Genomic DNA, 15,736 nt, shown 5'->3' on the forward strand with positions numbered 1-15,736 from the left:
GCACTGCCCCACACTGGGTTCCCCGCTCTCCCCCCGCACTGCCCCACACTGGGTTCCCCGCTCTCCCCCCCGCGCTGCCCCACACTGGGTTCCCCGCTCTCCCCCCGCACTGCCCCACACTGGGTTCCCTGCTCTCCCCCCGCACTGCCCCACACTGGGTTCCTCGCTCTCCCCTCGCACTGCCCCACACTGGGTTCCCCGCTCTCCCCCCGCACTGCCCCACACTGGGTTCCCCGCTCTCCCCCCCCCCCCCCCCCCCCCCCACACTGCCCCACACTGGGTTCCCCGCTCTCCCCCCGCGCTGCCCCACACTGGGTTCCCCGCTCTCCCCCGCGCTGCCCCACACTGGGTTCCCCGCTCTCCCCCCGCACTGCCCCACACTGGGTTCCCCGCTCCCCCCCCCCCTCCCCCCGCACTGCCCCACACTGGGTTCCCCGCTCTCCCCCCCGCACTGCCCCACACTGGGTTCCCCGCTCTCCCCCCCGCGCTGCCCCACACTGGGTTCCCCGCTCTCCCCCCCCCCCCCCCCCCCCGCACTGCCCCACACTGGGTTCCCCGCTCTCCCCCCGCGCTGCCCCACACTGGGTTCCCCGCTCTCCCCCGCGCTGCCCCACACTGGGTTCCCCACTCTCCCCCCGCACTGCCCCACACTGGGTTCCCCGCTCTCCCCCCCGCACTGCCCCACACTGGGTTCCCCGCTCTCCCCCCGCACTGCCCCACACTGGGTTCCCCGCTCTCCCCCCCGCGCTGCCCCACACTGGGTTCCCCGCTCTCCCCCCCGCGCTGCCCCACACTGGGTTCCCCGCTCTCCCCCCCGCGCTGCCCCACACTGGGTTCCCCGCTCTCCCCCCGCGCTGCCCCACACTGCGTTCCCCGCTCTCCCCCCGCACTGCCCCACACTGGGTTCCCCGCTCTCCCCCCCGCGCTGCCCCACACTGCGTTCCCCGCTCTCCCCCCCGCACTGCCCCACACTGGGTTCCCCGCTCTCCCCCCGCACTGCCCCACACTGGGTTCCCCGCTCTCCCCCCCACGCTGCCCCACACTGGGTTCCCCGCTCTCCCCCCGCACTGCCCCACACTGGGTTCCCCGCTCTCCCCCGCGCTGCCCCACACTGGGTTCCCCGCTCTCTCCCCCGCGCTGCCCCACACTGGCTTACCTGCTCCCCCCCCGCGCTGCCCCACACTGGGTTCCCCGCTCTCCCCCCCGCGCTGCCCCACACTGGGTTCCCCGCTCTCCCCCCCGCGCTGCCCCACACTGGGTTCCCCGCTCTCCCCCCGCGCTGCCCCACACTGGGTTCCCTGCTCCCCCCCCGCACTGCCCCACACTGGCTTCCCCGCTCTCCCCCCGCACTGCCCCACCCTGGGTTCCCCGCTCTCCCCCCGCGCTGCCCCACACTGGGTTCCCCGCTCTCCCCCCCGCGCTGCCCCACACTGGGTTCCCCGCTCTCCCCCCCCGCACTGCCCCACACTGGGTTCCCCGCTCTCCCCCCGCGCTGCCCCACACTGGGTTCCCCGCTCTCCCCCCCGCACTGCCCCACACTGGGTTCCCCGCTCTCCCCCCCGCGCTGCCCCACACTGGGTTCCCCGCTCTCCCCCCCGCGCTGCCCCACACTGGGTTCCCCGCTCTCCCCCCCGCGCTGCCCCACACTGGGTTCCCCGCTCTCTCCCCCGCGCTGCCCCACACTGGGTTCCCTGCTCTCCCCCCCACGCTGCCCCACACTGGGTTCCCCGCTCTCCCCCCCGCACTGCCCCACACTGGGTTCCCCGCTCTCCCCCCCGCGCTGCCCCACACTGGGTTCCCCGCTCTCTCCCCCGCGCTGCCCCACACTGGGTTCCCCGCTCTCCCCCCGCACTGCCCCACACTGGGTTCCCCGCTCTCCCACCCCCCCCGCACTGCCCCACACTGGGTTCCCCGCTCTCCCCCCCCCCCCCGCACTGCCCCACACTGGGTTCCCCGCTCTCCCCCCGCACTGCCCCACACTGGGTTCCCCGCTCTCCCCCCCCCCCCCGCACTGCCCCACACTGGGTTCCCCGCTCTCCCCCCCCCCCCCCCCGCACTGCCCCACACTGGGTTCCCCGCTCTCCCCCCGCACTGCCCCACACTGGGTTCCCCGCTCTCCCCCCGCGCTGCCCCACACTGGGTTCCCCGCTCTCCCCCCCGCACTGCCCCACACTGGGTTCCCCGCTCTCCCCCCCGCACTGCCCCACACTGGGTTCCCCGCTCTCCCCCCGCACTGCCCCACACTGGGTTCCCCGCTCTCCCCCCGCACTGCCCCACACTGGGTTCCCCGCTCTCCCCCCCGCGCTGCCCCACACTGGGTTCCCCGCTCTCCCCCCCACGCTGCCCCACACTGGGTTCCCCGCTCTCCCCCCGCACTGCCCCACACTGGGTTCCCCGCTCTCCCCCCCGCACTGCCCCACACTGGGTTCCCGGCTCTCCCCCGCGCTGCCCCACACTGGGTTCCCCGCTCTCCCCCCCGCGCTGCCCCACACTGGGTTCCCCGCTCTCCCCCCCACGCTGCCCCACACTGGGTTCCCCGCTCTCCCCCCCCGCACTGCCCCACACTGGGTTCCCCGCACTGCCCCACACTGGGTTCCCCGCTCTCCCCCCCGCGCTGCCCCACACTGGGTTCCCCGCTCTCCCCCCGGCTGCCCCACACTGGGTTCCCCGCTCTCCCCCCCACGCTGCCCCACACTGGGTTCCCCGCTCTCCCCCCCACGCTGCCCCACACTGGGTTCCCCGCTCTCCCCCCCACGCTGCCCCACACTGGGTTCCCCCCCCTCCCCCCGCACTGCCCCACACTGGGTTCCCCGCACTCCCCCCCACGCTGCCCCACACTGGGTTCCCCACTCTCCCCTCCACACTCCCCCACACTGGGTTCCCCACTCTCCCCCCCACGCTGCCCCACACTGGGTTCCCCACTCTCCCCTCCACACTCCCCCACACTGGGTTCCCCACTCTCCCCTCCACACTCCCCCACACTCGGTTCCGCGCTCTCCCCCCATGTTGCAGTTCTGGCCTTTTGCTCATCCCTAGTTTTAAAGGCCCCTCGTTTCACAGTTGTGCTTTTTCCTACTTGTGTCCTAAACTTCCTCGAGGAACCTCTCCACCTTTCTCTGTTCCTCTAAGTCTCTTCTTAAATCCCACCTCTTTCAGCCAGCTTTCATTCCCTTGCGCTGACATCCCTTTCATTGTTAAACAGCTTCCAGTGAAACCCCCGCGACATCGTATTTACATTAAATACACAAAGCAAATATGATCTGCATTATTGGGATGCTCTTGTGAAGGTTAATGGAGCAGCCGTGTGATTGAAGCATTTTCTGTTTATTTCAGATTTTCATTTTCTTTCTTCTAAGAGGGAGGTTTGATTGCAACGGGGCGTCCAATACCTGAGCTAAACTCTCTGTTATTCACTCTGGCCACGTACAATCTTACTGGGTCTGGGTACCACATGCTCACACTGAAACGTCTGCACTGTATCCGCTTGGTGATTTGGACGCTGGAGATATCTGCAGTTATCATTCTGTACAAAACTCAGGGCACCAACTTCCATTAATCGTGCTGATGTGGAACGGGAAACAAAGATTTTGTCCATCACTGCAACTGGTTTATTCCTGAATGGTTTAGCGATTAACAACCGCTTAAGAAGCTCAACACCATCCAGGACAAAGCAGCTCCCTTGTTTGGCACCCCATTCATAGCTTCAACATTCACTCCCTCCACCACTGACACACAGTGGCAGCCGTGTGAACCATCAACAAGATCCACCGCAGCAACTCACTAAGGCTCCTTCAGCAGAACCTTCCAAACCCGTGATCTCAACCATCTAGGTACATGGAAACACTACCAAGTTCCCCCGCCAAGCGGCTCACCATCCTGACTTGGAAATATATAATTGTTCCTTCACTGTCGCTGGGTCAAAATCCTGGTACTCCCTCCCTAACAGCACTGTGGGTGTACCTACACCTCATAGACTACAGTGGGTTCAAGAAGGCAGCTCACCACCACCTTCTCAAGGACAGCTAGGGGTGGGCAATGGTGGCCTAGCCAGCGACACCCACATCCCTTGAATGAATTAAAAACTTGCCTCAATGATAGCTGGAACAAAGATACTGGACCCTTCCCACCAGTACCTCCTCCTCATTCCCCCAATCCCAGTGTTTCCTCTCCTGGTCCAGACAAACAAAGCTGCTCCCACCTTCCACCCCCTACGCCCCAACACATCTCCCTCACTGCCTTCATCGCAGACACAGTGACCATTGCAGATTCAATGCACTGCGTGCCATCTGAAGGTCTCGGCCATTCCTCATCCTATCCGGTCACTCGTCAATCTTGAAATCTGAAGAATTGTTGAAATGTTTGCCAGTAAATGCATTCGATGGACAGACACGCAGACAGACTGAGAGATGAGACGATAGGCAGATATACACAAGGTCAGGTACAGAGACATGGAGTTTGAACACCTGCCCTTGTTTTTCTCAGCAGAGAAAGACAACGGGGAAATAAAGAGTTGAACGAGAGAGTGGGGCAGTGAGAAGAATAAGACTGGATTATGGCGATGGGTGAGTGTCCCAGGCGAGTCACTGGAAAGTTAGAAGAACCATTTGAGTGCAGATCAATCACATACGAAGGAGATTTTAAATGTGAACTCAGGACTCGTTACCCTGTCCCACAGGGATTGTAGACTAGGCTAATGGATATCCAATGAGGCTAGGAATTATCAAACGCTATCGGGTTGAAGGGTGGACAGCGGGGAAGCAACGGAATTTTTCTATGTTGAAGTTTTAAAATGTCCATTCAGCAGAGAAGAAAATGACACCAAAAGAGAAAATGCTGGAAAACCTCAGCAGGTCTGGCAAAGAAAGGGTTTTGACAAAGGGTCACCTGGACTCGAAACGTCAGCTCTTTTCTCTCCTTACAGATGCTGCCAGACCTGCTGAGATTTTCCAGCGTTTTCTCTTTTGGGTTTCAGATTCCAGCATCCGCAGTAATTTGCTTTTATCCAGGGTAAAATTACACAGCTGGTTATCACAGATTCTGTGACCTCCGAGGAACGGCAAAACATGTGAGAGAGAGTCAACTGAGGCAGTGGTACAAGGAGAGCGGGGGGGGTGGGGGGTTCCTGAGAGGTGGGATTCTATAGGACATTAGCAGAAATAAACTGAGGAAAGCCTTCGGAGGGAACCTCAGAGGCCGACTACTCACTGATGGATAGCTTGTAGAAATTTCCGTTGGTGTTTGCGTACTTTGGCATGGTCTATCTTCTTCACCAGTTTTGTGTGTTTATAAATCAGCCACGTTTCCCTGAGTACATTGGCAGCAGTGTTTTTTACCTGAAAGAAATCAAATGGAAATCAGCGACAAGTGTTGGAAGATGGAAACTTTGTTAAGCAAGGTGCCCTTCAATTCTTTTTGTACAATACCGGATGGACAATATGTTTCGGTGTATGGATCCTTCACATTAGGGACCCGGGTTTCGACTCTCGACTCGGGTCACTGTCTGTGCGGAGTTTGAACATTTACTAGGATGCTACTGGGACTTGATGGATTGAATTATAAGGAGAGGCTGGATAGACTGGGACTTTTTTCTCTGGAGCGTGGAGGCTGAGGGGTGACCTTATAAAGGTCTATAAAATAATGAGGGGCATAGACAAGGTAGATAGTCAATATCTTTTCCCAAAGGTAGGGGAGTCTAAAACTAGAGGGCATAGGTTTAAGATGAGAGGGGAGAGATACCAAAGGGTCCAGAAGGGCAATTCGTTCACACAGAGGATGGTGAGTGTCTGGAACAAGCTGCCAGAGGTAGTAGTAGAGGCGGGTACAATTTTATCTTTTAAAAAGCATTTAGATAGTTACACGGGTACGATGGGTACAGAGGGATATGGGCCAAATGCGGGCAATTGGCATTAGCTTAGGGATTTTAAAAAGAAAGGGCGGCATGGACAAGTTGGGCCGAAGGGCCTGTTTCCATGCTATAAACCTCTATGACTCAATGACTCTATTCTCCCCGTATCTGTCTGTATTTCCTCCAGGTGCTCCGATTTCCTCCCACGGATGTGCGGGTTAGGTGGATTGGCCTTGTTAAATTGCCCCTCACATTCAGGGGCATTAGCAGGGTAAATATGTGGGTTTTGGGGATAAGGCCTGGGTGGGATTGTTATCAGTGCAGGCTCGATGGGCCAAACGGCATCCTTTTGCACTGTAGGGATTCTATGATTCTACGAACCTATGCCTGAGGTTTCGAGTTGCTATGCAACCTCATACCATAATATTGGTTGCGTGTCCTGTTTATTCACACTAATTTCCTCCCTTCTGCTTTCCTGAAGCCATTGATTCTCTCAGGCGCAGCCACGGCCCAGTGGGTAACACTCTTGTCTCAGAGTCAGCTCGCTGTGGGTTCAAGTCCAACACTGGAGACTTGAGCAGAAAATCCAGGCTGGTGTTCCCAGTGCCAATTCTGAGGAAGTATGAGGTGTGTTTGAGCGCTCTGGGTCTGTACTTGATGGAGTTTAGAAGGATGAGGGGGGGGGGGGATCTCATTGAAACTTACAGAATACTGAAAGGCCTGGATAGAGTGGACGTGGGGAAGATGGTTCCATTAGTCAGAGAGACTGGGATCCGAGGGCACAGCCTCAGAGTAAAGAGACGGCCCTTTAAAACAGAGATGAGGAGGAATTTCTTCAGCCAGAGGGTGGTGAATCTGTGGAATTCATTGCCACAGAAGGCTGTGGAGGCCAGGTCATTGAGTGTCTTTAAGACAGAGATAGATAGGTTCTTGATTGGTAAAGGGGATCAAAGGTTACAGGGAAAAGATGGAAAAATGAGTTTGAGAAACATATCAGCAATGATCGAATGACGGAGCAGACTCAATGGGCCGAATGGCCAAATTGTGCTCCTATATCTTATGGAAGTGCTACACTGTGAGGAGACATGAAACCGAGAGACCCTACCTGCCCCCTCGGGGGGATGGGAAAGATTACATGGCCAGTATTTTGAAGAAGAGCAGGGGAGTTATCCCTGGTGTCTTGATTAACATTCCTCCCTCAATGGAACAGATTATCTGGTCATTATCACATTGCTGTGTGTGTGTGAGATCTTGCTGTGCACGAATTGGCTGCTACGTTTCCCACAATAGTGACCACACTTTGAAAGAATTTCATTGGTTATGACACACCTGGGATATCCCAAGGATGCAGCAAGTTGCTATTTAAATGCAAATTTGTTCCTTCTGATCTTCCTTTGGATCAAGAAAAGAAGCAAAGAAAGATTGGCCACAAATCTTACTCCTATTCTTTCTCCTGAGAATGGGCAGCCAACCAGAGGTTAGAACAGATCCCAGTTTGGAGACAAGATTCAGCTTGGAAAGTTTTGAAGTTTATTTATTAGTGTCACAAGTAAGGCTTACATTCACACTGCAATGAAGTTACTGTGAAAATCCCCTAGCCGCCACACTCTGGTGCCTGTTCGGGTACACTGAGGGAGAACTTAGCACGGCCAATGCACGTAACCAGCACATCTTTTGGGCTGTGGGAGGAAACTGGCACACCTGGAGGAAACCCACGCAGATACGGGGAGAACATGCAAACTCCACATAGACAGTGACACAAGTCAGGAATCAAACCCGGGTCCCTGGCGCTGTGAGGCAGCAGTACTAACCACTGTGCCGCCGTGAGGAGACAGATGGAGCTGGAGGGAATGCTGTGGTTGTGTGTGGGGGGACATGTTATGTTTAACAGGGAGGGTGAGCCCAGGCCCTCGCGGTGTGCGGTGATAACAAGCTCTTACCCGCTTCGTTAGCTGTGTGTCCATCATGAAGTTGTGCACATGCTTCTCCGCTTTGGTAAGTTCTAGTTTCCGAGCCACCACAGCGACCACAAGTGCTGTGCACCCAGCTCCCTTCAAAAGAATCAAAATTACCATACACAAATATACAAGTAAACAGGCAGATTCCCAGCTCCCAAACCAATCACCTACACTCCCGCCGAAGACTCGGAGTCTGCAGAAATTCCAGGTTTATCTCGCAGAGAGGGAAGCCGGAGAGAGATCACACCGCGAGGCAGAGAAAAGCGTTTATCCTTTTTCCTTTCATTTTTTTTGGTTTTTGGATGCACTTTGAAGGAATGTTGCCTTCATTAAAGCAATGACTATGTTTCCAAAAGTATCTCACTGACTGTAAAACACTGCAGGATGTTAACGGCGCTATAGGAATGCACTTCTTCCTCTCTTTTATAATAATTGGCTGTTTGACCAACAGTCGAGATTCATCTTGCACTCATCAGTCAGAGCATTGAGTGCAGGAGTTGGGACGCAACGTCACAACTGTACCAGACATTGATAAGGCCACCTTTGGAGAACTGGGTACGATTCTGGTCGCCCCGCTATAGGAAGGATGTTATTAAACTGGAAAGGGGGCAAAAAGGAATTACAAGGATGTTACCGGGACTGGAAGGTTCGGATTTTAAGGAGAGGATGGATAGGCTGGGACTTTTTTCCCTGTAGCATAGGAGGATAAGGGGTGACCTTACAGAGGTTTATAAAATCATGCGGGGCACAGAGAAGGTGAATAGCCAAGGTCTTTTCCCCAGGGCAGGAGAGTCCAAAACTAGAGGGCATAAGTTAAAGGTGAGAGGGGAAAGACTTAAAAGGGACCCGAGGGGCAACCTTTTCACACAGAGGGTGGTGCGTGTATGGAATGAGCTGCCAGAGGAGGTGGTGGAGGCGGGTACAATTACAACATTTAAAAGACATTTTAACAGGTACCTCAATCCCACCCTGTCTCCATATCCCGCAATCCCACCCTCCTCCATATACCTCAATCCCACCCTGTCCCCATATCCCTCAATCCCACCCTGTCCCCATATCCCTCAATCCCACCCTGTCCCCATATCCCGCAATCCCACCCTCCCCCATATACCTCAATCCCACCCTGCCCCCATATCCCTCAATCCCAATTGACCCCATATCCCTCAATCCCACCCTGTCCCCATATCCCTCAATCCCACCCTGTCCCCATATCCCTCAATCCCGCCCTCCCCCATACCCCTCAATCCCACCCTGTCCCCATATCCCTCAATCCTGCCCTGCCCCATACCCCTCAATCCCCACCCTGTCCCCATATCCCTCAATCCCACCCTGTCCCCATATCCCTCAATCCCGCCCTCCCCCATACCCCTCAATCCCCACCCTGTCCCCATATCCCTCAATCCCACCCTGTCTCCATATCCCTCAATCCTGCCCTGCCCCATATCCCTCAATCCCACCCTGTCCCCATATCCCTCAATCCCCACCCTGTCCCCATACCCCTCAATCCCACCCTGTCCCCATATCCCTCAATCCTGCCCTGCCCCATACCCCTCAATCCCCACCCTGTCCCCATATCCCTCAATCCCACCCTGTCTCCATATCCCTCAATCCTGCCCTGCCCCATATCCCTCAATCCCCACCCTGTCCCCATACCCCTCAATCCCACCCTGTCCCCATATCCCTCAATCCTGCCCTGCCCCATACCCCTCAATCCCCACCCTGTCCCCATATCCCTCAATCCCACCCTGTCTCCATATCCCTCAATCCTGCCCTGCCCCATATCCCTCAATCCCCACCCTGTCCCCATATCCCTCAATCCCACCCTCCCCCATATCCCTCAATCCCCACCCTGTCCCCATATCCCTCAATCCCAGCCTGTCCCCATATCCCTCAATCCCCACCCTCTCCCCATATCCCTCAATCCCACTCTCTCCCCATATCCCTCAATCTCACCCTGTCCCCATATCCCTCAATCCTATCGGTAATTTTATCATTTAATCTTACCATAATCCCCGTGAGAAGGCAGACTCCTTTTCCACAGTACGTATGAGGCACCATATCCCCGTATCCAATCGACAGAAACGTAATTGAAATTAGCCACATTGCTCCTAAAAAGTTGCTGGTGACTTCCTGTTTATCATGATATCTGTTTTGGGTTGAAAGCAGATGGTCGTGAGGAACATTCCGGTATCGGAGCAGAGATCAACAGACACATCCAAAAAAACACCAAAATGTCCTTTCCTTCACACGGAAGTGTTGAGGCAGTCAGTGCAGCACACCAAGGGTGAATAGCTCACAGTGCAGTACAGCAAAACTGAAGGGTGGCACTGCTGCCTCACTGCGCCAGGGACCCGGGTTTGATTCCCGGCTTGGGTCACTGTCTGTGTGGAGTCTGCACGTTCTCCCCGTGTCTGCGTGGGTTTCCTCCGGGTGCTCCGGTTTCCTCCCACAGTCCAAAGATGTGCAGGTTGGGTTGATTGGCCATGCTAAATTGACCCTAGTATCAGGGGGAGTAGAAGGGGTGGGACGATCAGAATAGAGCCTGGGTGGGTTGGTACAGACTCGATAGGCCAAATGGCCTCCTTCTGCACTATAGGGATTTGATGAATGGAATGACAGAGAGAGGATGGTAAAATGGGAAGCAGTGGTTCAGGGGGCAGAGGAACAGGAGGAGGCCACTCAGCCCTTTGAGTCTGTTGCCCCATCAATGGCTGATCTGTATTTGAACTCCATCTACCTACCTTGGTTATGTAATCCTTAATCCCCTTCATCCCCGTATCCACCAGAAATCTCTCAATGTCAGTTTTGAGATTTTCAGTTGATTCTCAGATTAGCACCTTTCTGAGGCAGTTCCAGATTCCCATTCCCCTTTCCATGAGGCACTGCTTCCTGCCATTACTCCTGAGTAATCAGGATCTAACTGTAAGGTTCTGTCTCCTTGTTTTGGCCTTGCCCTGACCAGAGGAAATAGTTTCTTTCTATCGATCCGATCAAAGCCTCAAACAGGCGGCACGGTAGCACAGTGGTTAGCACTGCTGCCTCACAGCGCCAGGGACCCGGGTTCGATTCCCGGCTTGGGTCACTGTCTGTGTGGAGTTTGCACATTCTCCCCGTGTCTGCGTGGGTTTCCTCCGGGTGCTCCGGTTTCCTCCCACAGTCCAAAGATGTGCGGGTTAGGTGGATTGACCAAGCTAATTTGCTGCTTAGTGTCAGTGGGACTAGCTAGGGTTAATGCATGGAGTTCTGAGGATAGGGCCTGGGTGGGATTGTGGTCGGTGCAGACTCAATGGGCCGAATGGCCTCGTTCTACACTGTATGATTCTAAAACAACTGAATTCGTTCATCTCTGCATCTTGTAACTTGAGTGAATATGAAGCCAGACTATATAACCTTTGTTTATGATTTAATCCTTTTAGCTTCAGTATCATTCTGCACAACACCCTCTCCAGGGGCAGGGTGTCCTCCCTGGAGAGCGGTGCCCACAACGGAACTCACTGTTCACTGCACTCAGAAAGCATCTCCACAGAGGCTGATATTGCTGAAGAAAGTGTAGCATTCATAATTATTGTCGAATAATTAGGAGAAGAGAGGGTCTCCTATCTGTCCTTGTACTTACCATCCTCCTTCTTCCCAGAGCTTTCCGTTGCTCCCTCACCCATCCATATCTGGGAGACAGTGACTCACACTGGGAAAACGGTTCGGAATCCCAGCCCACTCTCTGACCCAGCCAATGCCCCTCTGTAGCTCCAGCGTTGAGTTTAATGCCCTTCGCTGTGGTGAGAATGGTGGCGGGGAGAAGCTCGCATTTGATTGGGCGAGAGGATGATGTATGGCCACCACATTGAATGGAGTTGTTTTCCCGCCTGTAGCCCAGTTCGGTCAGTGCTGGGAGGGCGAGTGGATGCCTCCAACTGAGGACATTGACTTGATAATCAATACCCATCTAAGGGCCCAGTCTCTCTGCCGCTGGGTATTAACCCAACAGGGGCAGAGCGCTCACCGGGCAGAGAACCTGCTGGGGTTCCTTGCAGGCTTCCAGTTGCTGTCCCTCATTCAAACACACACACACAGGCTGATGGAGGGACCCAGAGAGGGGAGCGAGCTGAGAGCTCCCACAGACGCTCATGATGAGAGAGTGACCGGTAACTCAACCAACGGGAATTACACCCAACAGGCCTCTCACTGTATAAAACTGGGGTACAGTACCGGTGGGGATGGGTCTGTCACTGTATAACACTGGGGTACGGTACTGCTGGGGACGGGTCTGTCACTGTATAACACTGGGGTACAGTACTGGTGGGGATGGGTCTGTCACTATATAACACTGGGGTATGGTACTGGTGGGGATGGGTCTGTCACTGTATAACACTGGGGTACAGTACTGGTGGGGATGTGTCTGTCACTGTGTAACACTGGGGTACAGTACTGGTGGGGACGGGTCTGTCACTGGATAACACTGGGGTACAGTACTGGTGGGGACGGGTCTGCCACTGTATAACACTGGGGTACAGTACTGGTGGGGATGTGTCTGTCACCGTATAACACTGGGGTACAGTACTGATGGGGACGGGTCTGTCACTGTATAACACTGGGGTACAGTACTGGTGGGGACGGGTCTGTCACTGTATAACACTGGGGTACAGTACTGGTGGGGACGGGTCTGTCACTGTATAACACTGGGGTACTGTACTGGTGGGGACGGGTCTGCCACTGGATAACACTGGGGTACAATGCTGGTGTGGACGGGTCTGTCACTGTGTACCACTGGGGTACAGTACTGGCGGGGACGGGTCTGTCACTGTATAACACTGGGGTACAGTACTGATGGGGACGGGTCTGCCACTGGATAACACTGGGGTACAATGCTGGTGGGGACGGGTCTGTCACTGTATAACACTGGGGTACAGCACTGATGAGGATGGGTCTGTCACTGTATAACACTGGGGTGAAGTACTGGTGGAGATGGGTCTGTCACTGCATAACACTGGGGTACAGCACTGATGAGGATGGGTCTGTCACTGTATAACACTGGGGTGAAGTACTGGTGGAGATGGGTCTGTCACTGCATAACACTGGGGTACAGCACTGATGAGGATGGGTCTGTCACTGTATAACACTGGGGTACAGTACTGGTGGGGATGGGTCTGTCACTGTATAACACTGGGGTACAGTACTGGTGGGGATGGGTCTGTCACTGCATAACACTGGGGTACAGTACTGGTGGGGATGGGTCTGTCGCTGTATAACACTGGGGTGCAGTACTGGTGGAGATGGGACTGTCACTGCATAACACTGGGGTACAGTACTGGTGGCGATGGGTCTGTCACTGTATAACACTGGGGTACAGTACTGGTGGGGATGGGTCTGTCACTGTATAACACTGGGGTACAGTACTGGTGGCGATGGGTCTGTCACTGTATAACACTGGGGTACAGTACTGGTGGGGATGGGTCTGTCACTGTATAACACTGGGGTACAGTACTGGTGGGGATGGGTCTGTCACTGCATAACACTGGGGTACAGTACTGGTGGCGATGGGTCTGCCACTGTATAACACTGGGGTACAGTACTGGTGGAGATGGGTCTGTCACTGCATAACACTGGGGTACAGTACTGGTGGCGATGGGTCTGCCACTGTATAACACTGGGGTACAGTACTGGTGGGGATGGGTCTGTCACTGGATAACACTGGGGTACAGTACTGGTGGGGATGGGTCTGTCACTGTATAACACGGGGGTACAGTACTGGTGGGGACGGGTCTGTCACTGTCTAACACTGGGGTACAGTACTGGTGGAGATGGATCTGTCACTGCATAACACTGGGGTACAGTACTGGTGGGAATGGGTCTGTCAGTGTATAACACTGGGGTACAGTACTGGTGGGAATGGGTCTGTCACTGTATAACACTGGGGTACAGTACTGGGGGGGACAGGTCTGTCACTGTATAACGCTGGGGTACAGTACTGGCGGGGACGGGTCTGTCACTGTATAACACTGGGGTACAGTACTGGTGGGGACAGGTCTGTCACTGTATAACACTGGGGTACAGTACTGGTGGGGACGGGTCTGTCTCTGTATAACACTGGGGTACAGTACTGGTGGGGATGGGTCTGTCACTGTATAACACTGGGGTACAGTACTGGTGGGGACGGGTCTGTCACTGTATAACACTGGGATACAGTACTGGTGGGGACGGGTCTGTCACTGTATAACACTGGGGTACAGTACTGGTGGGGACGGGTCTGTCACTGTATAACACTGGGGTACAGTACAGGTGGGGATGGGTCAGTCACTGTATAACACTGGGGTACAGTACTGGTGGGGACAGGTCTGTCACTGTATAACACTGGGGTACAGTACTGGTGGGGATGGGTCTGTCACTATAACACTGGGGTACAGTACAGGTGGGGACAGGTCTGTCACTGTATAACACTGTGGTACAGTACTGGTGGGGACAGGTCTGTCACTGTATAACACTGGGGTACAGTACTGGTGGGGATGGGTCTGTCACTGCATAACACGGGGGTACAGTACTGGTGGGGACAGGTCTGTCACTGTATAACACAGGGGTACAGTACTGGTGCGGACAGGTCTGTCACTGTATAACACAGGGGTACAGTACTGGTGGGGATGGGTCTGTCGCTGTATAACACTGGGGTACAGTACTGGTGGGGACAGGTCTGTCACTGTATAACACAGGGGTACAGTACTGGTGGGGATGGGTCTGTCGCTGTATAACACTGGGGTACAGTACTGGTGGGGATGGGTCTGTCGCTGTATAACACTGGGGTACAGTACTGGTGGGGACAGGTCTGTCACTGTATAACACGGGTACAGTACTGGTGGGGATGGGTCTGTCGCTGTATAACACTGGGGTACAGTACTGGTGGGGATGGGTCTGTCGCTGTATAACACTGGGGTTCAGTACTGGTGGGGATGGGTCTGTCACTATATAACACTGGGGTACAGTGCTGGTGGGGATGGGTCTGTCACTATATAACACTGCGGTACAGTGCTGGTAGGGATGGGTCTGTCACCGTATAACACTGGGGTACAGTACTGGTGGGGACGGGCCTGTCACTGTATAACACAGGGGTACAGTACTGGTGGGGACGGGTCTGTCACTGTATAACACTGGGGTACAGTACTGGTGGGGATGGGTCTGTCACTGTATAACATTGGGGTACAGTACTGGTGGGGACGGGTCTGTCACTGTATAACACTGGGGTACAGTACCGGTGGGGATGGGTCTGTCACTGTATAACACTGGGGTACAGTACTGGTGGGGATGGGTCTGTCACTGTATAACATTGGGGTACAGTACTGGTGGGGACGGGTCTGTCACTGTATAACACTGGGGTACAGTACCGGTGGGGATGGGTCTGTCACTGTATAACACTGGGGTACAGCACTGGTGGGGACGAGTCTGTCACTGTATAACACTGGGGTACAGTACTGGTGGAGACAGATCTGTCGCTGTATAACACTGGGGTACAGTACTGGAGGGGACGGGTCTGTCACTGCATAACACTGTGGTACAGTGCTGGTGGGGACGGGTCTGTCACTGCATAACACTGGGGTACAGTACTGATGGGGACGGGTCTGTCACTGCATAACACTGGGGTACTGTACTGGTAGGGATGGGTCTGTTACTGTATAATACTGGGGTACAGCACTGATGGGAATGGGTCTGTCACTGTACAACACTGGGGTACAGCACTGGTGGGAATGGGTCTGTCACTGTATAACACTGGGGTACAGTACTGGTGGAGACAGATCTATCGCTGTATAACACTGGGGTACAGGACTGGTGGCGACAGGTCTGTCACTGTATAACACTGGGGTACAGTACTGGTGGGGATGGGTCTGTCGCTGTATAACACTGGGGTACAGTACTGGTGGAGACAGATCTGTCGCTGTATAACACTGGG

At 55.2% G+C, this 15,736-nt stretch overlaps 1 protein-coding gene across 1 annotated transcript in view; it reads right to left on the reverse strand.

Annotated features, from left to right (window-relative positions):
• LOC144479707 (small conductance calcium-activated potassium channel protein 2-like) overlaps window positions 1-15,736 on the reverse strand; it is a 201,047-nt gene that overhangs the window by 75,954 nt on the left and 109,357 nt on the right. The window contains exons 6-8 of the mRNA XM_078198737.1: window positions 9,808-9,949; window positions 7,786-7,896; window positions 5,206-5,333 (exon numbers count right to left, since the gene is read on the reverse strand). Of these exons, the coding sequence (XP_078054863.1) occupies window positions 5,206-5,333; window positions 7,786-7,896; window positions 9,808-9,949 (381 nt within the window). The remainder of the gene's footprint in view (window positions 1-5,205; window positions 5,334-7,785; window positions 7,897-9,807; window positions 9,950-15,736) is intronic.

Source organism: Mustelus asterias, chromosome 26 (assembly GCF_964213995.1).
Source record: "Mustelus asterias chromosome 26, sMusAst1.hap1.1, whole genome shotgun sequence".
In the NCBI taxonomy this organism is placed as follows: domain Eukaryota; kingdom Metazoa; phylum Chordata; class Chondrichthyes; order Carcharhiniformes; family Triakidae; genus Mustelus; species Mustelus asterias.